This window comes from Globicephala melas, chromosome 21, assembly GCF_963455315.2.
Source record: "Globicephala melas chromosome 21, mGloMel1.2, whole genome shotgun sequence".
Classification (NCBI taxonomy): Eukaryota; Metazoa; Chordata; class Mammalia; order Artiodactyla; family Delphinidae; genus Globicephala; species Globicephala melas.
Genome location: NC_083334.1, coordinates 5,830,188 through 5,856,109, shown reverse-complemented (window position 1 = coordinate 5,856,109; position 25,922 = coordinate 5,830,188). Strand labels below are relative to the sequence as shown.

The following is a 25,922-nucleotide window of genomic DNA, read 5'->3' as shown; positions in this document are numbered from 1 at the left end:
CTCTGTCTGAGAGAGAGAAAGAAAAAGGAAGAGAGAGAGAATAAATTATTAAATTGTGAATGTTCCTATTTTCTGGTAAATACTTCTGTGTGTTTTGGACTAGAAATTCCACTTTAATATAATTATTCTATGTGTAGGCTCTATCTATTAGCTAACAGAATATTGACACTCAGATGAGTTTCTTCTGTATATAACATCAGATGACAAATGAGCTTATTTTATAAGAAATAAGTAAAGATAAATACAATGTATGAATAGAAAACATATATATATTTTAGTGGGAATGTAAATTGGTACAGTCACTATGGAGAACAGTATGGCGGTTCCTCAAAAAACTAAAAATAGAACTACCATATGATCCAGCAATTCCACTTCTGGGCATATACCTGGAGAAAACCATAATTCAAAAAGATACATGCACCTCAATGTTCAATGCAGCACTACTGACAATAGCCAGGACATGGAAGCAACCTAAGTGTCCATCGACAGGTGAATGGATAAAGAAGATGTGGCACATATATACAATGGAATATTACTCAGCCATAGAAAAGGAACAAAATAGTGCCATTTGCAGAGGCATGGACACACCTAAGACTGTCATACAGAGTGAAGTAAGTCAGAAAGAGAAAACCAAATATCGTATAATATCGCTTATATGTGGAATCTAGAAAAATGGTACAGATGAACTTATGTGCAAAGCAGAAATAGAGACACCGATGTAGAGAACAAACTTACGGTTGCCAAGGAGGGAAGCGGGGGTGGGATGAATTGGGGGACTGGGACTGACATATATACACTACTATGCATAAAATACATAACTAATGAGAACCTACTGTACAGAACATGGAACTCTACTCAATGCTCTGTGATGACCTAAATGGGAAGGAGATCTAGAAAAGAGGGGATATATGTATACATATAACTGATTCACTTTGCTGTACAGCAGAAACTAACACAACATTGTAAAGCGACTATACTACAATAAAAATTTTTTAAAAAATAAAATATTCTAGTCTAGTAAGGTGACAAGAATGTAATAATGTTCTTATATTACCTTCGAAAATACCGGGCTTAAAGAGCATGTCTAAAATTCATAGATATGGATATATTCATAGATATGGAATTCTAGCACACTTCCTTAATATTGCAAATAGGAGATTTAAGGTCACAGCGGTTAAATGGTTTGCCATAGGCCACCCATCCAACCATTGGCAGCCACAGAATTTGGAGCTAACTTTATTACTCCACATGAATTTGTCAAGTTCTTGGATGTGCTGTTATAAATGCTTTCATAGCCTTTATAAAAGGCTAATTTTACTTGTGTGAAACTGAACTCAGGAATTGATTGTAATCATCTTAATCCATTAAAGGAGAGGAGCATCAATTATCTCTTACCTAATAGGTGACTCAGAGAATGATTATATTAAAAGGGAAGCGCTAGTCTAAAACACACGGAATACTTAGCACCTTTGTACTATACTCTCACACACACACATACTTCCACAAGAACAATTACTTTCCAAATGGTTTTGGTTTTGACCACCTCTCTGAATATTAACATATTGTTCCCTACACCTTCCAAAAAGGTTTTAATATATTAACATCTTAATGGGAAGCATATCTTTTTTTTTTTTTTTTTTTTTTTTTTGCGGTACGCGGGCCTCTCACTGCTGTGGCCTCTCCCATTGCGGAGTACAGGCTCCGGACGCGCAGGCTCAGCGGCCATGGCTCACGGGCCCAGCCGCTCCGCGGCATGTGGGATCTTCCCAGACCGGGGCACGAACCCGTGTCCCCTGCATCGGCAGGCAGACTCTCAACCACTGCGCCACCAGGTAAGCCCGGGAAGCGTATCTTTTAATCAAATTAATGTCTTGACACCAGAGCCTGTGATCATGTTTACTTATTATATAATCTGAGGAGTCTTCACACAACCTAAGAAGTCTTCATGAAAATCAGCATAGACACAAAAGGATGTATTCAGGGAGGTAATAATGTTACAAATAAATGATTGTATTTGTTTTGCTTAAAGTATGACCTTGACCCTGGATGAATAATTCGATCTTACTACAAAAATGCATTTTAGTCTTTTTCATTTTCATTTGGGATTTCAAACCTCAGATGTGCACTTTCAATCCCTGTGTTTACTGGTAGTAACATATAGCATTTATTTCTTCGGGGTTTGCATTGAATTACAATTGCAATAAAAAGCCAAGTCAAACTTGTGGGAAACATTCAGCTCAGAGTACAGGTTGTACCAAATTTTCTTTTTAGTCCAGAATTTTACATAGGATAGTTGGTGTCTACTCTTAAAAGTGCACTTAAAAATAAAAAATCAGACTAAGAAATAATTAAAGGAAGAAAATAACCAAAAAGAAGAGGTAATCTCATACAGTCTTTTTACTGCTGTTATAATACATTTAGCTTTAATGTACTTGGGAAATACAACTTTTCTTATAAAAATAGTCTACAGAGTTGGAAATGGCATTAGCTTTTAAAATAGCAACCAAGTTTACTTAGTGCACAGCAGTTGATAATGATAACTGATGAATATTAATAAAATTGGGGGTATTCAATTCCATTGTGCTTATTAATTCAATCATGTGTTTTAAAATACAATATAAGACTATCTTGGAATTTAACTTCTAAGTTTTAATAAAAATTATACAATTATAAACAATTTATGTTTAATAAAAAATATTTTTAACATATGCCTATTTCAAGGGAAAAACTGAAATCAAAGGTAAAAGTATACGTACTATTTCCATTTTATTGTATTGATGTCTTTACTTTTTAATTTTTTTAATTATGAGATTTCAAACACAAAACAAATAATATAGCAAGCAAGTATAAACAATATAATGTATGTGCATATAAATAGTACTTGTGTTGGCTTTAAATACGGTTTTCAGTTAATACTGTATTTTAGAAACGTACCCATACTGATATATTCTTTGAACTAGTAAAGATGAATCCACTGTTATGGACTATATTACGGACTTTGGGTAGCCTGCTTCCCAAACTATTACTAATTTCCATTCTGCAGTGTGTTCTACGGCTCCATACAATGGGAATGTGCTTCTTCTAAGATATGTGGGACCCTGTTGGTAAACTCTTAGAAACGTCTTGAATACTCACCTTTCCCGCCTCGCAACAATTAAGAATGCGCTGTCACGTTCTATAAAGTATTCATGAATTCATCCTGACATCAGAAACTCCGTACACTCTTTACTCATAGCACCTAATGCCTTGATAACTAAAGTCATTTCCCACTGTGTATGGTAACAGTAATTCTTCTCTTCCTTAAATTCTTTTAAGATGCTGAAGTCCTTCCAATGTTCTAAAATTCTGGGGTTTAGAGAGAAAAAAGTTGGAAAATACTTTTTATGATAATATAAACTTGATTCTATTCGTTCACAATTTTCATCCATTTGTCATAATTAGCCTTCACCTTTTAGTTTTTATTTTTTAACCCTATTCAATTTATGTTTTCTCGATGTGGGTATCTTTGGAAACCAATTTCTTTCTGGAATAAGAGTATTTGGAGCTAGACCACCACAGTTGAAGACCCAGCTTCACCACTTACTAGCTGCGTGACCTTGGGAAAATTACTAAAAATCTCTGTGCCTGAACCTAGGGGCAAGATGGGAATAAAGATGCAGACCTACTAGAGAATGGACTTGAGGATACGGGGAGGGGGAAGGGTAAGCTGGGACGAAGTGAGAGAGTGGCATGGACATATATACACTACCAAACGTAAAACAGATAGCTAGTGGGAAGCAGCCGCATAGCACAGGGAGAGCAGCTCGGTGCTGTGTGACCGCCTGGAGGGGTGGGATAGGGAGGGTGGGAGGGAGGGAGACGCAAGAGGGAAGAGATATGGGGATATATGTATATGTATAGCTGATTCACCTTGTTATACAGCAGAAAGTAACACACCCTTGTAAAAGCAATTATACTCCAATAAAGATGTTAAAAAAAATCTCTGTGCCTTGGTTTCATTATCTATAAAGTGAGAATCAAAAAAGTACCTAATTGGTAGAGTTGACAGGATTGGGTAAATTAAACATAAAGCACTGGAAATGGTGCCTAGCAAATAGTGTGATCTTAACAAATATTAAATATTATAATTTCTTTTAGATTTACATGTTCTAAGTCCCCAGTAGGAACTAAAATCAAACATTTATTTTGATCATAGCCCTGGAACCTCTTTGGAACCTCTATAGTTCAACTATTTTCTTTTTGAAACACCTACATACAATAACTTGAAGGAGGACTCGTTTATTCAATCTATATTTATTGAGCATCAATTGTTACACCATTGTACTCAGAACTTTGAATTCAGAATTAATAATTCTTGGATTTTGTTTGAAAGGGAAGTTTAGGAAGGATAACTCAATAACTCAATGAGCTGAGTGACTCGAACGGTGAATGACATTAGCAGGTAAGAAAGAGGATAAAAAGGGAAATCAGGATGGGGCAGTACACATCATAAGAGGCTGTGTCATGCTAAGAGAGTAAGGAGTCCTACGTTGTGTGAAGGATGATCTCAGAAAATAGGGCTAGAGAGTTCACTTTGCCCATATTGTAAAGGGCCTGATATGCCAACATAAGGATAATGGATTTAATCTTACATACAGGGAGTGAAAATAATGGAAGCCTTTAAACCACAGAATTCGTGAATATATTTAGTTTGAGAAAAATAACTAAAGCAGGTAGAGATTAGATGAAGAGACGCATAGTGAAGACAATTGCAATAGCTTAAGACAAGAACTGACTAGGTCTCAAGGCTACAACTGAACAGATGGAGATGAGACACCAGAATTAAAAGATGTTTCTGAGGGAAAAAGCATATGGTAACCAATTAGATGTAGATGGAAATGTGGAAGGCATTAGCAATGACCCCTCAGCTTTCAGGCTTTGACACACCACATATACATGGTGACAGAGTGATGGGAGTCAAGAACACAGATGCAGAGTAGATTCAGAAGTAAATTGATACGTTTCATTTAGGACATGTTGCACCTGAGGCACCACCTACGGAGCAGCCTCTTAGATGGTACTCAGTGATCCTGCCTCATAGCGTGCACGCCTTTCGGCCTTTCTGAAATCTCTTCCACTTGAGTAAGGGCTACATTCATTCATTCACTCATTTACTTATTTACTGGCTACATTTATTGACTTGCTTCTAATGAAGAGAATATGGTACAAGTGATAAAATGTTGTGTCCAAGCTTACATCGTAAAAGCACTGTGGCTCTCACCTGGCGTGCTCTCCTCCCACCTCTTTTAGATTCTACGTTCAGAAGCCAGCTACCACGTCGTGAGGCAACCCTGGAGTAAGAAGCCTGCCAGCAAGATGGCATATGAGCTATTGAGCAAATGTGCTCCAACCAGTTGAGCCTTCAGATGAGGCTGCAGCCACGGCCAACAGCTTGATTGCAATCCTGTCACTTTCTAACCTGTCACTCCGTTGTTCTCGTAAGCATATCCCTGATATTTTCATATCTATCTGTGTGTGGATGCTGTTTCAGTTATCGTCTGCCTCCACTTCCACGTCAAAAGCTCCATAATCGGGCTTCCCTGGTGGCGCAGTGGTTGAGAGTCCGCCTGCCGATGCAGGGGACACGGGTTCGTGCCCTGGTCCGGGAGGATCCCGCATGCCGCGGAGCGGCTGGGCCCGTGAGCCATGGCCGCTGCACCTGCGCGTCCGGAGCCTGTGCTCCGCAACGGGAGAGGCCACAACAGTGAGAGGCCCGCGTACCGCAAAAAAAAAAAAGAAAGCCCCATAATCTAGCCTTGTTCAGTGACACTTAGCAGAGTGGCTGGCACATAGTCATTCTAAAATAATTATCTACGAATAATCACAAAGTTTTCAGATTTGAGATGTCTTTTAGCATGGACAGGGAGACCCTATAGCATGATGGAATGAAAACAGTAAAATATTCTAAAAGATGAAGAAAAATCCATTTTGATCCTCTACAATTTACCAAGTAGTGCCGATGATTCAGATGATTTACAAACATTATCTCATTTAACGATATATCAATCCCAACATATGGATGATAAAATTAAGTCTGTTGATCAGAAGCTAAGTGACAGGACCAAAAGCAAGGTCAGTATATGGAAGAGTTAGGATCCACGTCTGAATGGTTCTGGTTATTTCCACCACCTTCCCTCTGGCAGTTGAGGGTTTTTCATTATGAATATGTAAAAGCTAGAATATAAGTCATTTGCCCCATGCTGTTGCATTAACAAAGCTTTTGGGTTGTGTTTACCAAAACCAGATCATAATTCAGCAGTGATGTTTACATCTGGGAATTCTGGAAGAGAAGAGGTGTAATTCCTAGGGCTAGTACTGATGGAAGACACAGTCTTCAAGCTCTTCCATCTATGCAAGCTGTTTGCTGGTTTGTTTTTAAGCTAATGAACATGTAATAAGTTCCCATAGGCATTTCCTTCCCCAGAGCATACTGAATTCACCCTGAAAGTTGTTCTCATCCAAAACGATAATTTCAAGAATTTCTATAAAGTCCTCAACTATGTTTCGTGTGCGTGTTAAGCTTATGTCTTCATTTTTTATAGTAAAACAATTACCTTAGATTCTTAAGCATTCTGTTCTCCAGAAAAATTAGCTAATTTGATATTATATTCCATAGCAACATGTAAAAAACTGCTAGTTATTTCACTTCCTCAAGATAATTTACGTACATTTAAAAAGAGAATGCAAAAAAAAAAACCAAGTAAATAACTCTATAATACATGGTGATAATTGGTATGTTGACAGTTACAGTTTTTGCTTCCATTTTATTTAACTTGCCAGTAAAAGATGCCTTGTGATCTTAGTCATAACCAACTGTTTACCACGAGTGATCACCAACTATTTCAACTTAGTTTAGAGCTGGTCTTCATGGGATCTTTCATGATCTCTGACATGAAATTTCTTTATTTATAATATTTGTTAATTAGCTAATGAGATCAACAATAGTATTAATACCAGCAACAGGTCTTGGCAGTCAGGTGTGACATGGAGTTGATCCCCCTAAGATAACTGAGCTCCCATGTATACTGAATACATGATAACTGTTTTCCTGGTGCACGCATTATTAACATTTTCCATAACTGTAGGTCTTCTAACTCGGTCAATTTCCCCCATCATCCCATGATTGTAATTTTCTCCTACAGCTACTGAATAATCCAGATGAAGGACTCTATACCATTAGCACATTTCACAAAACTTTTTGAAGTAATCAAGAACTTATCACAGGTTTCAAAAATCCTTTTGATTTTCAAAAGCAAAATGTTTGAGTTATTTACCCAGAAGGTTCTTATTTTAAATGACTGCCATTTCTACGTTTTCCTCTCAGGCTTTCGGGTTTCAAATCCATACTATCTTTATTTGGATATATATAAATTATAAACCTCAGTTGGGAAATTCACCGTGAGTTTTACCCAGTGGAAGCAATATACTAGACCAATGGTTCTCTATACGTGGTCCCAGGATTAGCCACTACAGCATCATCTGGGAAAGTATTAGAAATGCAGACTCTTGGGCCCCACCGCAGGCTTACTATATCAGAAACTTGAGGTGAGGGGAGGAGGGGCAGCAACCTATGTTTTAACACACCCCAAAACTGGTGAGCATCCAGCAAACCAAAGGCAGAACTACTCTGTTAGACTCTGGTACTGCTACCCTTGTGCAACTTACAAAGACACATAAATCCCAGAGGCACAAAAATAGCCCATCCATTGCAAAGTACAGTTAACAATCATTCTTCTCTTACAAGTTATTCATTTCTAATAAATTAAGGCAAAATCATCACCTTATCTCCCCCAAAGGCTGCCTGTGTATCATTTAACAGTTTTTACGGAAGCTCAGTTTTTCAACTTGATATTGAGATTTTCTTTAAACCAAATGTTCTATAATAGTGCTCAATTCACCATTTTAAGGTGAATAAAACTCCATTAGTGACAGTTATAATCTAGTTAGAGGGGTGGATAAACATTTCCTTTTAGTGCCACTGCATCTAACTAGCAAGACAGAAGCTCTTGGTTATGGAATGAAGGAAACTTGAGGATCAACAATGGATTACCAATCAATGGGTTTCCTCGGGAAAGCAATTTTACCAAGGTGTAAAATGCAATTTTTACACCGCTCCGAAAGAGGTATTCAATTTTTGTCTGGCATATTTTGTCTGGCAAAGCCTCAGCTGTATTTCACATAAAAGAAAATAAAGCAAATTGGAAATCATTGCCAGAGGCTACTTAGGAGCTAAGAATACAAAGATTTCAGTGGCTGGATACACAGTAACATCCTTTTTTTTTCTTCTCATTTTGCAAAATGGGAAACAACATTATTCTTTCCCAACCATACCTTCTAAATAGCTCTACCAGGCTCACTGCCGGCCCCTGGAGACCTTAGGCAAAGCCCACACTTTTCTGTCCTCAGCTCCCGAAGCTCCAGCCAGATCTCTTCTCTAGACTCTCAGAGGCATCAGCCCTCTTCTGAAATACGCATCATTTCTGTTTTGGCGCAAACATATACCCATTTCTTTAATGACTGACTCTGAACCACTGTCATTTCTGGAGTGTAGCATTCAATGACCTCTTTCAATGCATCAGACACTGAGCTGATGTTCCCCTGTCACTCCATGAACTACTAGAAAATTCCATGAACCTAAAAATCAACTGAAAACAACTGTGGAAACTCAACTTATAATAAAGACTGATATTCGTGCAACAAAGTTAAAGCATATAGGGCACAGAGACAATACTGACATTTTTATATACAAAAGTAAAAATTTAATAACGTAGTGAGAGACGGAGTGGGCACAGGTACAACGGACACCTCCGAAAGACGTCTAGTTGTCACCCTAGAAATAGAACATATTTTCAAAAACACACGAGCAACCCTTAGCCAAAGGCATACTGCAAAACCCTTTTCATAAGCATAAGATTCAAATGTTTTTCCAGGTAAGTTCTTTTTTCGTTCAACTTGTTACGGTCTCTTAAGTGGGATAGATTTTTTGATAATAAATTTTAAAGAAATTAAAACAATTTTTGTTTCAAATAATACAATCCTGAGAGTACAAAATTTTCTTTTAAACTATATGGATTTCTACATGGTCAGGAAGTCATTAAATAACTCCAGTAGCTCTATAATTTGGAGTGGATGATTAAACATTGTCACAGAGATTGAAGAGGGATCTTATTTCTGATTTTACAAAATGGAAACATAAAGAGCTAAAAAGAATATTCAAAATATAACAAAGATAAAATTATACATGTACCAAAACCTGGGTTTGAGAAATAAATTGCTTTACTTAATCAATGTATGCAAACCATGTATACATAAATCCAATTTCATAATGTGATTTTTATATTTATTGTACTAAATGTAAATCATCTAACTTAAGGATGGGACTCCCCAACCTCTGGGTCAGAACTGGTCTAAAACTATTTAGACCACCCTATAGTAAGATCAGGGGCACCCAAGTCTTTCCCATCCATTCCCACTTTTTCTCACACCCACGCTTAAAAATTAACAGATAAAATTATGCATCTACATAAACTAAAGGGCACTCCATTGTTCACCAGCGCTGTCCTGCATTACTGTGCAACTGAAGCCCAATTTTTAAAAATTATTATTTAAAATGACTGCTTTATTACATTTCTAAAACATAGATTGTAAGACCCTTTCAATGAGGGCTTCTGTTTCTTGCACAATAAAACTTCAAAATAACCAGCGATAAAAATTAAATTATTATTATCTCTGAGTCTGAGTCACATTCAATATTGAAATGGTACATAATTCTTTGTACCTCAAGGACCACAAACAGCCTTGTAAACGTATCGTAGATGATATAAAAAAAGAACCACTCATGACAGAATGGCATTCTCAGCTTGTGGGAGCTGAGATTCCACTGAGTCATGCCACATGTACGGAAAATGATCTTTGGAGTGTTACTTAATCCAAGGAAAAACAAAGCAGATATTCCACTCTCTACACCATCTTCTCTGAGGCAGGCAGAGTAAATCATAGACACGAGAGTAGTACTGTTGAACAGGCCACCAAAGTACCAAACTCGTACAACTTCAAAAATGACAAAAATGTTAGCTTTGTCATTACATACGAATACATCAATCAAGTTTCCAAACATTTGGCCAATTTTTGCTAAAAAGGTAAAATAGCACAGCAAATTAATGAGCTCACAATGATCTGGGGAAAATATTCGATAAATTTACTATAAACTCCATGTAAATATGATTTGCAAATCTTAATCATGTCATAGCATATATTATTCCTCTATTTCCTATGTAGGAACTATGAACTCATTAAATTTTTTCATTAAAAGTACCACACTGACAGTACAGACATACTGAAATGTCATCTTTGTAGAACAAATTGTTTGGTATTAGAAATTTGAGATGGTCAAAACTAACACATCTACAATACAGTCAAATAAGTCACAAATCACCCAGGAGACACTTAAAAATAATTCTGTTAATACTTAAAGACTGAAGCAAAATGAACATATGTCAATAAACAGGAGGAACTGTGCCCACAATCTGACACAGATGGAATGGAGTGGCCAGTGGATTTGATTTTTTTTAATTGAGCATATTAGGTGAAGAAATACACTCTATTTTTAATATTTTAAAAACTGTGCAATGCTTGGTGGGACAGAGGCATGGGAATCCAGCTGCCTGAAGAGACCTCAGAATCATTAGGTTATAATGATGTTGCTTTTGCATTACTGCAGAATTTGAAAGAATAAATAAAGTACTAGAGTTGAGGCCAGATATTGTAATGATGACCCTTCTGTGAATGTGACATAAACTTTCCTCCAACTTTACCAGAAACAACGGGTAAAAATACTTTTAATATGGGCTTCCCTGGTGGCGCAGTGGTTGAGAGTCCGCCTGCCCGATTCAGGGGACACGGGTTCGTGCACCGGTCCGGGAGGATCCCACACGCCGCGGAGCGGCTGGGCCCTTGAGCCATGGCCGCTGAGCCTGCACGTCCGGAGCCTGTGCTCCACAACGGGAGAGGCCACAACAGTGAGAGGCCCGCGTACCACACACACACAAAAAAAATACTTTTAATATTCATATTAAAGTGGTATCCACATGATATACAGATGATATTCCAAACATCATTATGAAAGAATCACATATGTCATATATTAGCGGATTCCCTCACTCTTTTGTGGAGTAGAGATCAGTAACAGTAGTAAGTGTCTGTCACCTCTTTGATGACTAAGTTTTTATCTAGGGTTGCAACAAATCACTGTATAAAAAGAACATATAAATAAATAAGTTTATCTTCTCCCAAGATTTTACTTTTTTGACCTCACTATGTAACTGGCATACAAAACGTTACATAACTTTAGATGCTCAATAAGAACTCCCTCTCGATTTCACCAGATAATGTATCATACGTTGATTCCAAGCATAAGTCAGTGATGATATACCAAAAAATTAGTACATCAAACTGCAGGGAGAAAGGCATAAACATGCAAATATTGTATGGAAATCCTCCCCACATACCACTGACTAGAGCTTAAATGCTCTTTTTTTCAGACTCTGCCTTGTTCACGGCCACAATGCTGGGCAACCGGTACAGACTACATACTGATGAGAATATGAGAATGGAAAGCATAAAAGAAGGTAAAAAGAAATTCTGTTCCTTATTGACGTGTTAGTCATTGAATTTATCATCTTGAAAACGAACTAGATAGAGCCTCAGGAAGACCTCATCTTATTAAATTGTCCTCAGTAATTTAAAACTGTTACTTCCTCTTGCACTTTTTTCTTTGTTCAACTCCAATGAACAGTGAGCCTACTGTCGGCAAATTTATAAACCATTATGTTACGTTTTCTTTCTCAGCATCTTATAAAAAGTTCTAAGACATAACTTTCAAAGTTGCAGTAACCATCCGCTAAACTTGACAGTTCAATGAATTTCACTGAATTGTTAAAACTGGAATGTGAATAATATGTGGGTTCTTTCATAATAAAACGAAAGTCTACTCATTTTCACGAAGGTTGCTGTCAAACTACGGAATGTACTGCAGGTCAGAAGAAAAAAGAACTTTTAAAAATTCAAATCTAATGGCATAAAATGGAGTCATGGCAGCATTCTTCCAAGCTAGGTTTAGCTGCTCTGTAAGGTCTGTCTTTATTTAGGAAGGAAACGTGTTTCATCCTTTTAGCCTGTATGGTTGACCCCATCTTTTCCTTCTTCTCTTCACCCTCCTCTTTCTCTTCCTCTCCTCTGAGGTTCCATCATCATCATCACAAGACATGAACGAGACTTTGCAGACTGGGTTCAAGAACAAACGGTAAAATCTACACTACACCCCTAAGACCCCTAAGAAGGGACATAACATTTATATAAAAAGATAATATGAGAGGTCATTTATTAAATGCTAAACCAACATTTAGAAAATGACTGTCACAACAATTCAAGCAAGTGATTAAATCTAGTATTGTTTAATTTGCAGTTCTGGCTCTCTGTCTCAAGGAAAGTTGCCTGGTTATTGTGTAAATGGTCACAATGTGTTATGATGAGAGGGAAGAGACATGGAGAATGAACCTGAACTGACTACACTCCTACTCTGCTGGAGATTCTGTGATATGCACGTTCACCTATTCACTATTCCATCAAATACTCACGATAAACCCATCAATCCTAGAGATAATGGTAGAGAAAACGAATTCTCAAAAAAAATAAAAAATGGGTTTTGAGAAAACTAGGATTGAATAGTGCAGATGAAGTTATATAGAAATCAAGTTATGCTACAGGAAAAGACAGCTGTAGCAAAAGTCACCTGATCTGGAAACCCACAAGTTAATGGGCCACTCAGTATGATGGCCGACTACAAAAATGTCTGCGTCTTCTACACGGTTATGGTTTATGGAGAGAATCCAGTACATGGTTTCTGAATTCCAGATCTTATGGCTTAATTACCACTTTCTATTATGGGCGGTGGAGTGAAGAGATTTAAAATGTTTTAAGTTCAGTTATTGTATGAGTAGCATTCAAAGTCATCTTTCCTGTAAAAGGATGAGATTTTTTAAATTGATGCAAAATTATAATAATATTTCTGAAGTATTAAGTGAATCTGGGTTTAATGATATATGGGCTCTGCTTAAGACCTTCAGAACTTCTCAAAGCCTAAGGTTGGTTTTAATGGACAAACCTTATTCAATGTCATATCTGAGCGTTCCATTGCTCAAACAATGCTCAATCCTATCTTTTTAAAAACTGATTCTAGTAGCAAAATACTGAAAGATGTTTCATCAAAAATATATACAGTTCTTTACTAGCACTGAAAAAGAAATTTCCAGTCTAAAATTCCAAAATTTGTATTTGAATGTTTTTATTATGGGAAAGAATGGTTTTTCGAACTAGACACATTTTATTTTCTTTGAAATGAAGACCATCTCATTTCATTAAGTTAAAACCCTGTTTGTTCTCTGGATATTTGTATAAGGTTTTCTTCTAGTTCCCTGTAGAGTTAACTTTGAACTAAATAGCCATTGACTAGATAGTGTCCTCGAAAATCAAAGAACCTTTGAAATTGATAAGAAAACTATAATTAATACAGTTTTATTATGAATTCATGTTAACATATATATTTGACATTAGACACTTAACATGAAATGCTAAGGACAGTGCCTAGATTATTAAATATTTGCTATTATATTTACTATTTTTCCATGAAAAATAAATCGTGTTAGTACAGGCAGTTAGCTATGTTTCAGATGGTCAGTCACTAAGTTGAAGTGTAAAATTGATATGGTATAGATTATTGCCAATGAAAATGTACATCCGCTGATACAGGAAATGTGGAGAGGTGTCCCCAAAATTGAAAAAACTGTCTAAGTTTTCAGGGAAAGGGATTTGATCATGTACTATTTCTTTATTTGAATAATTTACTAGAACTTTTTCTCATCAAATAACAATAAAGGAATATAAACAATTATGAAGTTTTTCTTCCACATTCTATTTTAGTAAGAAAAAATAGCTAATTCATTCAAAGGACCTTTCTAATGGAGAAAATAAATTGCATTAAAAGAGAGAAAATATTTGCCAAAACAATGAAATTTCTATTACTAGTGGAAAATGGTAATTAGCAAAAATTTTTAATTCTCTCACCTTTACTTGTGAACAAAATAAAAGCACACATGCTCCATAACAGGAGGCAATGTGAACAATATGTTTTACGTTCCTAAAGTCATTCTCAGGGACTGATTCCACCAAATCACTCTTTTGTAGAAGTAGGTGTACTAAAAGATTATTATTTCTCATATGATAGAAATGTAAGTCCAAACACATTAAGTGATTTAAACAATGTGCCAAAAATGTCTTTCTCTCTTTTGGAAACTCTTCTGGTTATACACAGCAGTGATGCTCTGGCAGGTTGATATGTCCTAATACTTTAGGAACACAAATCATTTAAAACCCAACAGGCCTCCTTCTTTTTTTTCTCTGATCTCAGATTTGCTCACATTGTAACTTATTCCCCAGTGAACTCTATAAACGGGCCCCAGAAAACAGAATTTCACCTGTGACCAAAGTTAAATTTCCCACTTGCAAGCTGAGAGAAACAGTCAGCTATCTTTTGTTTTTCTTTCCCTTTATTCTCTCAGAGCAAAAGAGGAAGTTTCTTTCAGATTAAGAATATCTAAGACAATGGTCCCCATTTGAATAGCGAACACATGGGAAAACGTGCATTATTTTTACAATGTCAGCTAATCCACAGCTGTGCCACCTGTTAGCATGGATGCTATCCAAAAGGATTCTGAAAATAAGCCAGGCAGTCTGTCTTCGATGTATGAAAAAGAAAACTGTCAAACATTTTGCATGGGGAGGAGGGGGTTGGGAGGAGTGTGTGTGTAGAGGAAAATGGAGGCCAAAATTGACAAACTAGGAGTCATCTCCAGTATCCTGTGAATCCCACACGCACCACTGCCTTTGAGATTAAAGAATAATTAATTTCCAAGAACCATTTTGAAGTCATCACTCTACCTTCATTCTGTATCAGTATGTCAGTCCACCATACTGTTCTTCTCAGTTTCCTTAAATGTTTAAGACGAAGTTTCAGTTCAAGGAGTTAATGAAGTAACTATATTAAGCGCTTTCACTTTAAAAGCTGAATACACTCATTCTAATGATACGGTAAAAAAAAAACCTGACATCTATTCTTTATCCTAACAAGATGGTAGAACTTGTGTTATTGAGCATGTGGGTCTCAGAGACAAACAGCACCCACAGTTTTAAAAAACATAATCAGCAACAGATCCAATGGAAACATAAGATGACAATATTCTAAAACATGAAATCTAAACTACACTGACATATATACACTGGTATGTATAAAATGAATAACTAATAAGAACCTGCTGTATAAAAAAATAAATAAAATAAAATTCAGAAATTCCAAAAAAAAATCTAAACTACAGAAGTCGTAAAAACCAGGGCAATGCAGAAGTTCTGGGAATATTTACCAAATTTTATGAAAAATACACCTAATTTTCCCTACTGACAGGTGTCTTAGAACATCTGATAACAACATGAAGTTAATTTCTTAAAGTGCAGCAAACACTAGTGAAAGCACGGCTGTCAAATCACGGGACAGAGTTTTCCTATGTGCTTTATAAAATCTCAATCTCTAAGCTTCTTCTAGCTTTGTTGTCCAAATGCTGATGACATCTGACAATGCTTGTTGAGATGAAGTTTGTCCACTTGGAGCTACTGTCTAGACAAGACAAATTCCCTTTTTCATGAGTCCACAAGTAGCTAACATCCAAAAAGCAAAAGGACGCTAATTAATTTCTTCCATTTCCATGACTGTTCGAAGGTTTTTGATGTTGTTGTTATTTTCCTAGTCACAGGCCTATGGATTTCAATGGCACACTATTAAAGATTCTAATTCTATTAATAAAGCAGACATTTTGACTCATTCTGGTTCTTTCATTTCTCTTGCAATGGTTCTCAAAATATTTTACTACCAATGCTTACTCGGTAAGTTTTAGGGTGAATTAATTATTCAAATTATAAAAATAAAATATAGGTGAGGGAAAAATTCAGCATCACCTAGGATGTGTTCAAGAGCAGTGTGTCAAGTTGACATTTAAGTATACAATAAGTGTACATTTGGTTCAGTTGCCACTTAGCAGGTTAAACTTGGGTAAAAGTTCTTAACATTAAGTCCCTTCATATCAGCTTCCTAACAGGATCTGGGCATCTGTTTTATTTAGAGGTCTTTTGATTGCCAAGAACTGAGACTCACTCAGATTAGCGGGGGGATGGGCAGCACAGTCACTAGAAAGATACATGGAGGGATAAAGAGACCCTCCCAACACACAAAGAAGCATCTTCTCCCAACCTCAAGAGAGGAGTCCCATTGACCAAGCCCATCTTTTTGGAGTCAAGACTTACAGGTCATAGATTGCTGCCTCACCTACGGATTGGCTGCCCTTGGTGAAGCTGTTCACATCTGGCCAAACAAGCCAGAGTTGGTGATAAAGAACACAGCCGTGAGTTACCAAGAACAGCTGACCAGTGCAGTGTTAGTCTGTGGCTGGAGCTGAGTCACTACGAAGGGGGTGTGGCAGGCAGGCCACGTTGACACCTAGCGCAACGCAGGGTGTAGTTGAAAGTCAGACCATGGCCACCGTCCGACTGTATCGAACCCCGGCTCTGCTACTTGCTACTATGAGACTTTGGTCCAGTTAATTAACCTATCTGATTTTTAGTCTTCTCAATATTAGTACCACCAAAGGTCACTGTGAAGAGTCAATGAGTTAATTTATGTAAAGTCCCTAGGCCATTGTCTGGCACCAAAATCCCAGGGTAATTTACACTGACCAACATCATCTAGAGATGATGAGCTGAAGGCGCCTCTCTTCTCAGTTACTACAGCGGTGTCTCTTCTTCAGGGATGACATCTGTTTAAGGAAGAGTTAGGCTCCCAAGTCATCTGGCAAGGCAGAAACAACCCTAGTCAAAAAAAGCTTTGAAAAGACTTTGTCAGCCCACAAATGTGATATATATGCTTTTGTCCTGTGTGTGTATACTTGTCGAATGTAAAGTATACAATTATGAGCAGACATAAATATAATCATATGGTGTTGTTAATTATGAGATAGACAGACACGACAACTGACCGGGAAAAGACAGATCTGTGCACTGTCCTTTCATTGAGATATTCTTGCTGGTTTTAACACATTAAGGATGCTGACACGACACCTATGTTAGTGGTGCCGCGCTGAGGCTGAGTGAGCACCATTAAGCAGTGGCCACGTGATGGCTTTGAGGTGAGGAAGCTGGGCTGTTCCCACCAAGTGTGACCTTCTATGTCCTGCAGTGACCCAGTCCTTCAGGGTCACCAAGGACTGTTTCTCAGAGGAAGCCAGCGGTGGACTCTGTGCAGCTGGAGAAGTTGACAGCGTAGACGCATATGCTGCTAGTTAATTATGCTAGAAAAACATGGTGAGTAACACCGAAGCTATCTTTTGAGCTGATCAAACATTTCCGGTACACAGCTTGTAATTTTGAGGCTTTTTTCATATATGATGTTCCTATTCAGAAATGAAATCCATCAGGTTTTTGGCTGTTTGGAAGAGTTCAGCCAGTTTATGAAGATTCCCACTTGCTCACTCTTCTGTCCATTGTTATTTTCTTTTCATCTCTATATAATCACTTTTTTAAATCACTTCTTCTAATCATTGATTCATCAGTGACCTTCTCTGTGACCTCTCCTAATTCAGTAATGTGTTCACTGAGGTTATCTACAAAGTAATGGCTACCCACTTGGCTGGCCATATGAGCACACATTCACGAATTCTCTAATGATCAGACACCCCCAAATCATTTACATCTCTTCCCAGAGGACTGGGCCAAATGTTCCAGATATAGTTGCATATCTACAAGTCATAAACGTATACCTTTTAAATCTTTGTAAAAAATCTCTTCATGCACGTAGCCCAACTCTCTATGACAACTGAAGCCCTTGTTGCTGGAGTTGGTGACCATGTATCTCGCTTTTTCATGACAGTGATGCTGGGTTTATTATGGCTGAACCCAAGGGCTAAGTTCAAAACAGCCTCTTTTCTTTTCTTTTTTCCTCCAATACCAGAACACGGTTGCTTTGGTTGAACTCGAGAGAAAATAATTGGCTTTCATTTACAGGGCATGTTTTACAAAAAACATGTTTCCTTAAAACACTGTACTCCCACTCAGCACAATGAGATATACTCACCTTTGGGAAGGGTGGCACACACGGATGGAATAACAGACTAATGACCCCATTGCCGTTTCACACCAAGGCGTGGGTTCACCGAGCAGAACGGCCGGTGAAGTTACCCCATTATTATCGTCTCTCCCGAACTGAACACATAGAGTTAAATTAGTGCAAATGTCACAGGACTGCTTTCGGTTGCCTTTCAGAGTAAGTGGGGAAGGGAGAACTCATTTTGAAGAAAAATACATTTCCTATGGAAGATCTTTTTAAGTCCTTAAATATCAACTCTATTGCATTTTTCCAAATATGTTTATGAAACCACTGCCTTCCATTTTACGTGCTAGCTGAACCTGGAAGGTGACATGAGTAAACACTGACATGAATTGAAGTCCTTTAAATTTGTAACAGGGAAGAATCGATTTAAATTGTTACGAAGGGACAGGACAGCATCTTTCAAACGTCAGAGAATTCTGTGCTATCTGAAATATTACTTAAGAAAGTCCTATGCAATTTAAGAAAAACAGGATAAGGGTTGATGCAAAGTGTTGCCTTCCTTTAAGTGGATGGATCATCAGATCTGTCCACCTAAACTCTGTAAAAACCTCTAATGATTTTTATCTGCTTGTCACGTAACTCCTCCAACTTAGATCCCATCACATTGTTTCCTGCCTCCACTCAAGCAGAGAGAGCATTTACATTCAAATATAACTTTCTAACAACAAACATATAGAAAAGGTGTCATAGGCATAGCTGAAAGGAATAGAAGACCAGGAATGAAGAAAATTAAACCTTCTCTGTCTCCATTAAGGAAAAAAAAGCTTAATCACAGATATTTTACTTATATATCTCGATATACTTAGAGATCATTATACAAATTTTAAGTTTTAAAAATTGTTTTCCACTGCTGTTCCTGAACTAAGTATGCACATCTATGAGAAAAAGAACCTGGTGAGACAGGTGGAGGTGATCATCACATCACCGCTACCCCGACCCCAATGAAGGAAAGATTTTCAGTGTTACTGGAGAAAAAAACATCACAACTAATTACATCATTTTTCTTGGCATCATTTTTCTTGCATCTACCAAGGCACGCTCAGACATACTCAACCTGTTACCACAATCCGTGCTTTATCTCAAGGTTTTATTTAGTGTAAGGAATACCATTTTTCTATTTAAAATGATAAACTTCTATTTCCTTAAACAGGTTGACTGGCCGAGAAGCGATCTTCTTATGTGCTATAAAAAGATATTAAAATAAGGTATTTTATTCCTAAAATAAAACAGTCAATAGAGATGCCTTTTAAGGATGAAAATTACCATGAAAATTTGCCATTTTATATCACTGATGAACACTTCAGCTGTCTGTTCACATAGTAAAGGCAGTTGAGGTTTTCTTTTCATTTAAAATAGATCACATTCTATCGAGGTAGATTATTGTGTTTCTGTTACAGAGTATCATTAACAAGTGTGCTAATGTCTAAAATCTGGGCACTGGTTTATCTACTGCCTTCCTCTATTGCTTCTATAAAACCTTTATGTATTTAATGTCTCTTATTATGTATATGTGAGTGTGTGTACGTGTGTGTTGAGGTGAAAGACCCAGCAAAGCCGAATGGTTCAAAATAATGTAAAAACTATGCTATACTTCCAACCTACCTATTTTATCACATAAAATATAATTTTCTAAAATAATGCATTTACGTACATTTGAAATCAAATTTGATAGCTGAATCTTTTCCGTACTACTCTTAAATGTAACCTTTAAGTAGCATTACCTGTGTTAATGCTTCTTTCCATCCTAAGAACACAAGAGTGTTTTCTATACCATTACATAAGCCTTGAACAGACATGAGAGAAAATGCAGCTGATTCTGGGGTGAAAGCTACCATTCCCTTCAAAGCTACCACTTGACACACACACAAATTCTACAGTATTAGGATCATTTAAAATTGCCAATATCTGGCCATTTTCAACCTATAAAAATGACAATTTCACTTTAACTTATACAGCCAGATATACCTCACCCGCTTAGAAAATGCATCAGAGAATATCCTTGACATTTATTATGTAGAAGTTGATGACAATCAACTCTATAGAAAGGGAAACCTTCATGTCACCGTACATACACTCTGAAAATTTATGAACCTTTGCTCCATCTCTATTAAAACTCAACTGCATCCACTCAAAGAAAAAAGGATTTTTAAAAAAGGCGCACCAAGGAAAATATAATAAATACACTCTCGGTCTTTGTTCTATCAGATGTCCATTCAGAGGTATTGATAATGGTTACATCACCAGATTTTTAACTACAACCAGCTCCCAATATTGCATTTATGGCTCACACCAGGAATCCCTTGACCCAGCTCGACAAGCGTGAAAACATGAAATAAATGACGATGAACAAAGGTCCAAGGGACAGCTCGCAACAATACCGCAATGCTCTCATCACTAACACTCAACTCCGCGTCTGGATACTTATATCTGAAAGATTTGCAAATAGTGGCAACATTCACGCCAGATATGAACGCAAGTGGGGAACAGACTAAAGGCGAAACAAAAAACGCCTTCCAAGACAGAAACATTCATTAGCCTTTCTGGCAAGTGTCTAAAGCAAACAAGGAAACTGCAAAATAATGACTTAGTTACAAATAACCCCTTTCTAGCACAGTACCTTTTTGTGTCTGTCCCTCTTCCATATTCTCTTCCATGGCTACCTTTCTTCAGTAGAATCTGGTACAAGGAATTAATCAAAAGCTCAATTAGATGGAGGAGAAGCGAGCGATTTTTTTTTTTTTTTTTGTCCCTGGGAAGCTCCCCCAGCAGTGGCTTGGGTAAGTCCTCGGAGCTTAGCTCAGGCTCCCTCGCGTTTCTTGTTTGCTTGGAGACAGGCTGTCAAGTGCAATTTCATTCAAATTACTCTTCCGTGAAGATTATTAATTTTTCTTCTCAATGCTGTCCATTGTGCACCACTGTAAGCAGGTATTCAAGCAAAGAGCCTGAGAATTTTGGGGGGAAATTTGGTCTGAATCCCAGTGGCAGAGGCTCTAGGACGTGAAAGGCTTGCTTTGCATTTCAAATGGGGAAAAGAAATTGAGGTTTGTATTGAAATCTGGGCTTTAAATTGGAAACAGGCTGAGCTGGGAACAGATGGAGGGGTGTTCTCCTAACAGGAAGCAGACCACCAACCCGTAATTCCCCCTCCCTGCCACCAGAGTGGGAAAGCCCAGACTCCCGGCGGTTCTTTATGCTGCGGTCTTACTGCTCACCCAGTCAGATACCTTTCAAAACTGCGTTCCCCTGTTCTCTCCTCCCCACGTATCTGGCTAATTTGATTTAAAAGTGCCAAGAAAGGATGCAATTATACCATCTCAGGGTCTATCTGTAAAAGATGATCATTGAGAGAGGACCTGTAAGCTCACACCTCTCAGGTTTAAAAAGATAGAGAAGGATGGTTTTCAAAAGGATGAGTATAAACCTTTAAGCCTGAAAGATATGTTTTAAGTCATTAGTTCACTTCAGCGCCACGAAACTCTTGAAAGAAAGGGAGAGAAACACTGCAATTTCTGTAAAAAGAATCTCTGGATGTCTTTGTGATATACTGTTGTGATTTTCGGCCATGAAAACTGATTTTAAATGGGAATGTCTTGAAAGAGAATTGTTTCAAGGGTCATTCTTGGGGAAGGAGAAAGAACAAATGCTAGATGAGGAACGACAGGATAAGCGATTTATAATGGGATTCTGCAGTCTGATTTGGAATGCAAATCACAACGTTGCAGTATGGCAACAAATTAGCATTTGCACTTCAGCCTACTGAGTGACAGGGCGCGATCCAAGGGTCTCCATGCTTCACAAAAGGTACGGGAAGAAAAATAAACAGTATCCCTTCCCAGGGGGCATAAACCTTGCCTAGAGTATAAAGAAAGGAAGAATCCCTGTCTCCGTCTCCATCTCTAAAGAAGGAAGCACACAGAGAAACACACATGTGTGCACACACACAAAACTGTACTTCCTTACCTTTAATAAAAAAGACTTCGTCTCCTCATCACCCACAGTATACGTTTCTTGCATCAGAGCATATACTTCACATACGTTTTTTAAAGTGGGTCAGCAGCAAATTCCATATCACCCTCAAAACCATCACAAAAGCAACTATTGGGGAGAAAGGCAATTCTTGTACAACAGTCCTCTGTATTTCCCAAGATTTCTCCTAAAAGAATGCCTAGCCTTCTCACGTCTACGATTATTTGCTATTTATTTTCTCTCCTCAAAAGAATTTAACCCAAAGGTAAATATAATAATCAAATAAATCAAACGCCTATCTCCTCTGAATATATTTCAATCTGTATTCAAGGGTTCATGAGAGAGCTGCTTGCTCCGGGCATGGATTGAAATAAGGAAACCAAGGGGGAAATCAGAGAGTCAAATCATAGCAGCATCTCGGCTGCCACTTCTCCCCAGGCTGACATCACCTGGGATCCAGTCAACACAGAATGCAGCATTACTTCTCAGTGATATTCTCTATTCATTTAATACCACAGGAATCATCAGTGAAACAAGTCATTAATAGTTCATAGCAGTGGAAAGAATAAGGCCATTTTAAGCCTTTAGAGCACTTTACAATCTACAAGACACAGGCACATGCATTAACCCCTTCGCAAAACAAAGAGGGAAAGTGTGATTTTTTTCCCCCCATTTTATGTTGGAAAAAACTGAGACTCAGGGAGACCCTGGACTGGGCCAGTAAACAACCAAGTAAGTCTAATGTTCCACGTCAGCAGTTCCTCAACTGATGCTCTGAACCTGAGGCTGCTTTTCCCGCCTACATTATCCCATTAGGAGTGTCCCCAGCACCCGCACAAATCAGACTCAGTCCACAGCCTCCTGCTTCACCATGTGCACCACGGGAACGAGTGAAAGGAAGATGAAAAGGAAATGGTAAAACATATTCATTGGGCAAAAGATGAGTGGAAAAGTCACTATAACTGCTTTTCTTTCTGGAAACTTTCCAGCAGAGCAACAACTTCATATAATGATTTTTTTTTTTTTTGTCTAAATAGACGTTTTCACGTACACATTTTTAAAAGAAGAAATAGCAACTTATACCGATTTTTCAAACATGCAAAGAACCACCTAAAATCCAGGCTGAAGAGACTCTTAACGAGGAGAAACAAGCATGCACACAGCTTCCTTACGGCAATCACCTCTCAGTAAGTGGAGATTATTTTTTTTCTTGTGGTAAAATAGAACATAAAATGTACTGTCTAAATCATGTTTAAGTGGACAGTTCTGTGGCATTAAGTACATGCACACCATTGTACGACCATGATCAACTTCCACCTCCAGCACTTCTTCACCTCCCCAAAGAGCAACTCTGACCCATTAAACGCCAGTTCCTTCCGTCCTTCTCTCCCACTGGAGGGCAGCTGAGTTCCTGGGGCTGATTGTTGTGTTTAGAATGGTTTTTTAAAGTCTTGATCTCATTTAAATTAAAAATATTTTGAACTACCAAGTAATTCAAAATTAGTTCAAAAAGAAAAATGGTTGCTATTACTGCAGATTAACTTTATGAATTCGTAAATATGCTTACATGAACCCTAAGAACTGGCAATGCTCTATTTTCTAGATTGTTTTCAAGACCTTCAAGTTGAGGTGACGAGATGCCTCATCTAACGTTCTTTCCATCGCATCACGTTACGTTTGCCACACTCTGTTTTCAGTCATTGATTTAAAATGTATGACGGTCCACCAGTAGGAGTTTAAAAATATACTAAATGTTAAGTATGATTTTTCCCTTTCAAATACCACCTAAGAAATATTTGTGAAATATATGACAATTTTCTTGTGTAAACCAGAAGACACATTGCTCACTAAACTTAAACCCGCTGTGAGAAGATGTCTGCAAATAATACATAAGAGGTTAATATTCAAAATATATAAAAACTCATACAACTGAAAACAACAACAAAAACCCAGTTTAAAAAAAAGGGCAGAGGAGCTGAATACACATTTCTCCAAAGAGGACACACAGATGGCCAACAGGCACATGACAAGATGCTCAACATCACTAACCATCAGGCAAATGCAAACCCAAACCACAATGAGCTGTCACCTCACACCTGTCAGACTGGCTATTATCAAAAAGGCAAGAGGGCTTCCCTGGTGGCGCAGTGGTTGAGAGTCCGCCTGCCGATGCAGGGGACGCGGGTTCGTGCCCCGGTCCGGGAAGATCCCACGTGCCATGAAGCGGCTGCGCCCACGAGCCATGGCAGCTGAGCCTGCGCATCCGGAGCATCTCAACACTGTGACAAGTGATACCCACTAAGGACAAAATACCCAGGCTGCTACATGAGCCCACAGCAAGGATGCCTACCCACTCTTTAGTTTTGATGGTTGGGAAAGTTTTCCTGTTTTCTGAGAGGGTGAGGTTGATCTGACCTGATACCCAAAGTAAGTGATATTCTCTAGGAAGAAGGGAGCGGATAGAATAGGGGAGAAGGGAAAGGTTTTCAAGACGGTCGACACTGAATACTTAAAAGCTCATATTCTTCGGACAACGTGTAAGAGACCAACACCTGGCCACGTGGAGGGGACCCTCTTTTACTGTTTATGAGGCAAGGTGTCCAGAAGCCCTGGGCTGGAAAATCCAGTTCTGAGTCAGGGCCCTTAGTTTCCTTAGAGTAACTGGAGAGGCAGGGAGACACTCCAGAGACATGTCCTGTGCCTTAAGGTTGGAGTCTTAACAAGGAAAAGATGAGAAACCTGTTATATTTTCATCAAGAAATCATCTCCAGGAATTTCAGGCTCTTTCACACAAAGACTCATCTTCTGCAATCTAGCAGTACTGTGTTTTCAGAGTCAGCCAAGCCACCTGTCATGTCAGTTTCGTGGCCCGTATACAACCAGTCGATGGTTTGCCCGTGTTCTTAGGATAACGTTCAACCTCCTGAGATTGGCTGGAAAGATGGGGCACACATGGCAGGAACCTCCCCTCCTATCCTTCACTCACTCACCCCTTCTCATTTCTCAAAATTGTCCACTTTTAAATGTGGTTCCTTCTGCCTGAAACACTTTTCCCTCCACCCTTATTAGATAGCTGGATCTACTCATTTATCAGACCTCAGCGTAAACGAATGTCCCCTGGCAAATCTTCCCTGACCCACAGAATAAGCATCCTTTAGTACTGATGACACATGTCATTACAGTTATTCTCTGGTGTTTGCATTTTCCATTATTGTCCCCACTGACCTGCAGCCGCCAAGCCCCGGGAGGTCAGGTGCCCTCTGTCTCCACCTCCCACAAGACAAGCACATAGTAAGCTTTCCATAGATAATTACTGAATGCATGCATGCGTGAATGAAATAATAGTGACGAATAACGAAAAAATCCAGTGGCTTAAAATATACTTTATCATATGTTTAGCAACTTCCACAAAGTACTTTGGAGTGTGAACATCATTTACAATAGTTCCAGGAGACACATGTCATATTCGTATATAACAAATGCCATGACTGAGGAGTTGATGACAGAATGATACAGAGATATTTCGAAAAGCAAACTGTAAAACAAAAAGGCAGGTGGAAAATCATTCACTGTGTGCCATGCCTCCTAAGGGAGGGCTTTATTGCCATAAACACTGATTATGGTAAGGACAGACAGAAATATTCAAGAGAAC

General features: G+C 38.2%; 1 protein-coding gene across 2 annotated transcripts in view; it reads right to left on the bottom strand.

The window, feature by feature from the left end:
- GPM6A (glycoprotein M6A) overlaps positions 1-25,922 on the bottom strand; it is a 248,491-nt gene that overhangs the window by 110,350 nt on the left and 112,219 nt on the right. The window contains exon 1 of one of the 2 annotated variants that reach the window (XM_060291618.1): positions 20,922-21,505. The exons of the other annotated variant lie outside the window; for it this stretch is intronic. Coding sequence (XP_060147601.1) covers positions 20,922-20,958 — 37 coding nt within the window. The 5' untranslated portion in view covers positions 20,959-21,505. Of the gene's footprint in view, positions 1-20,921; positions 21,506-25,922 lie in introns of those variants that run through there. 2 annotated transcript variants of the gene reach the window in all.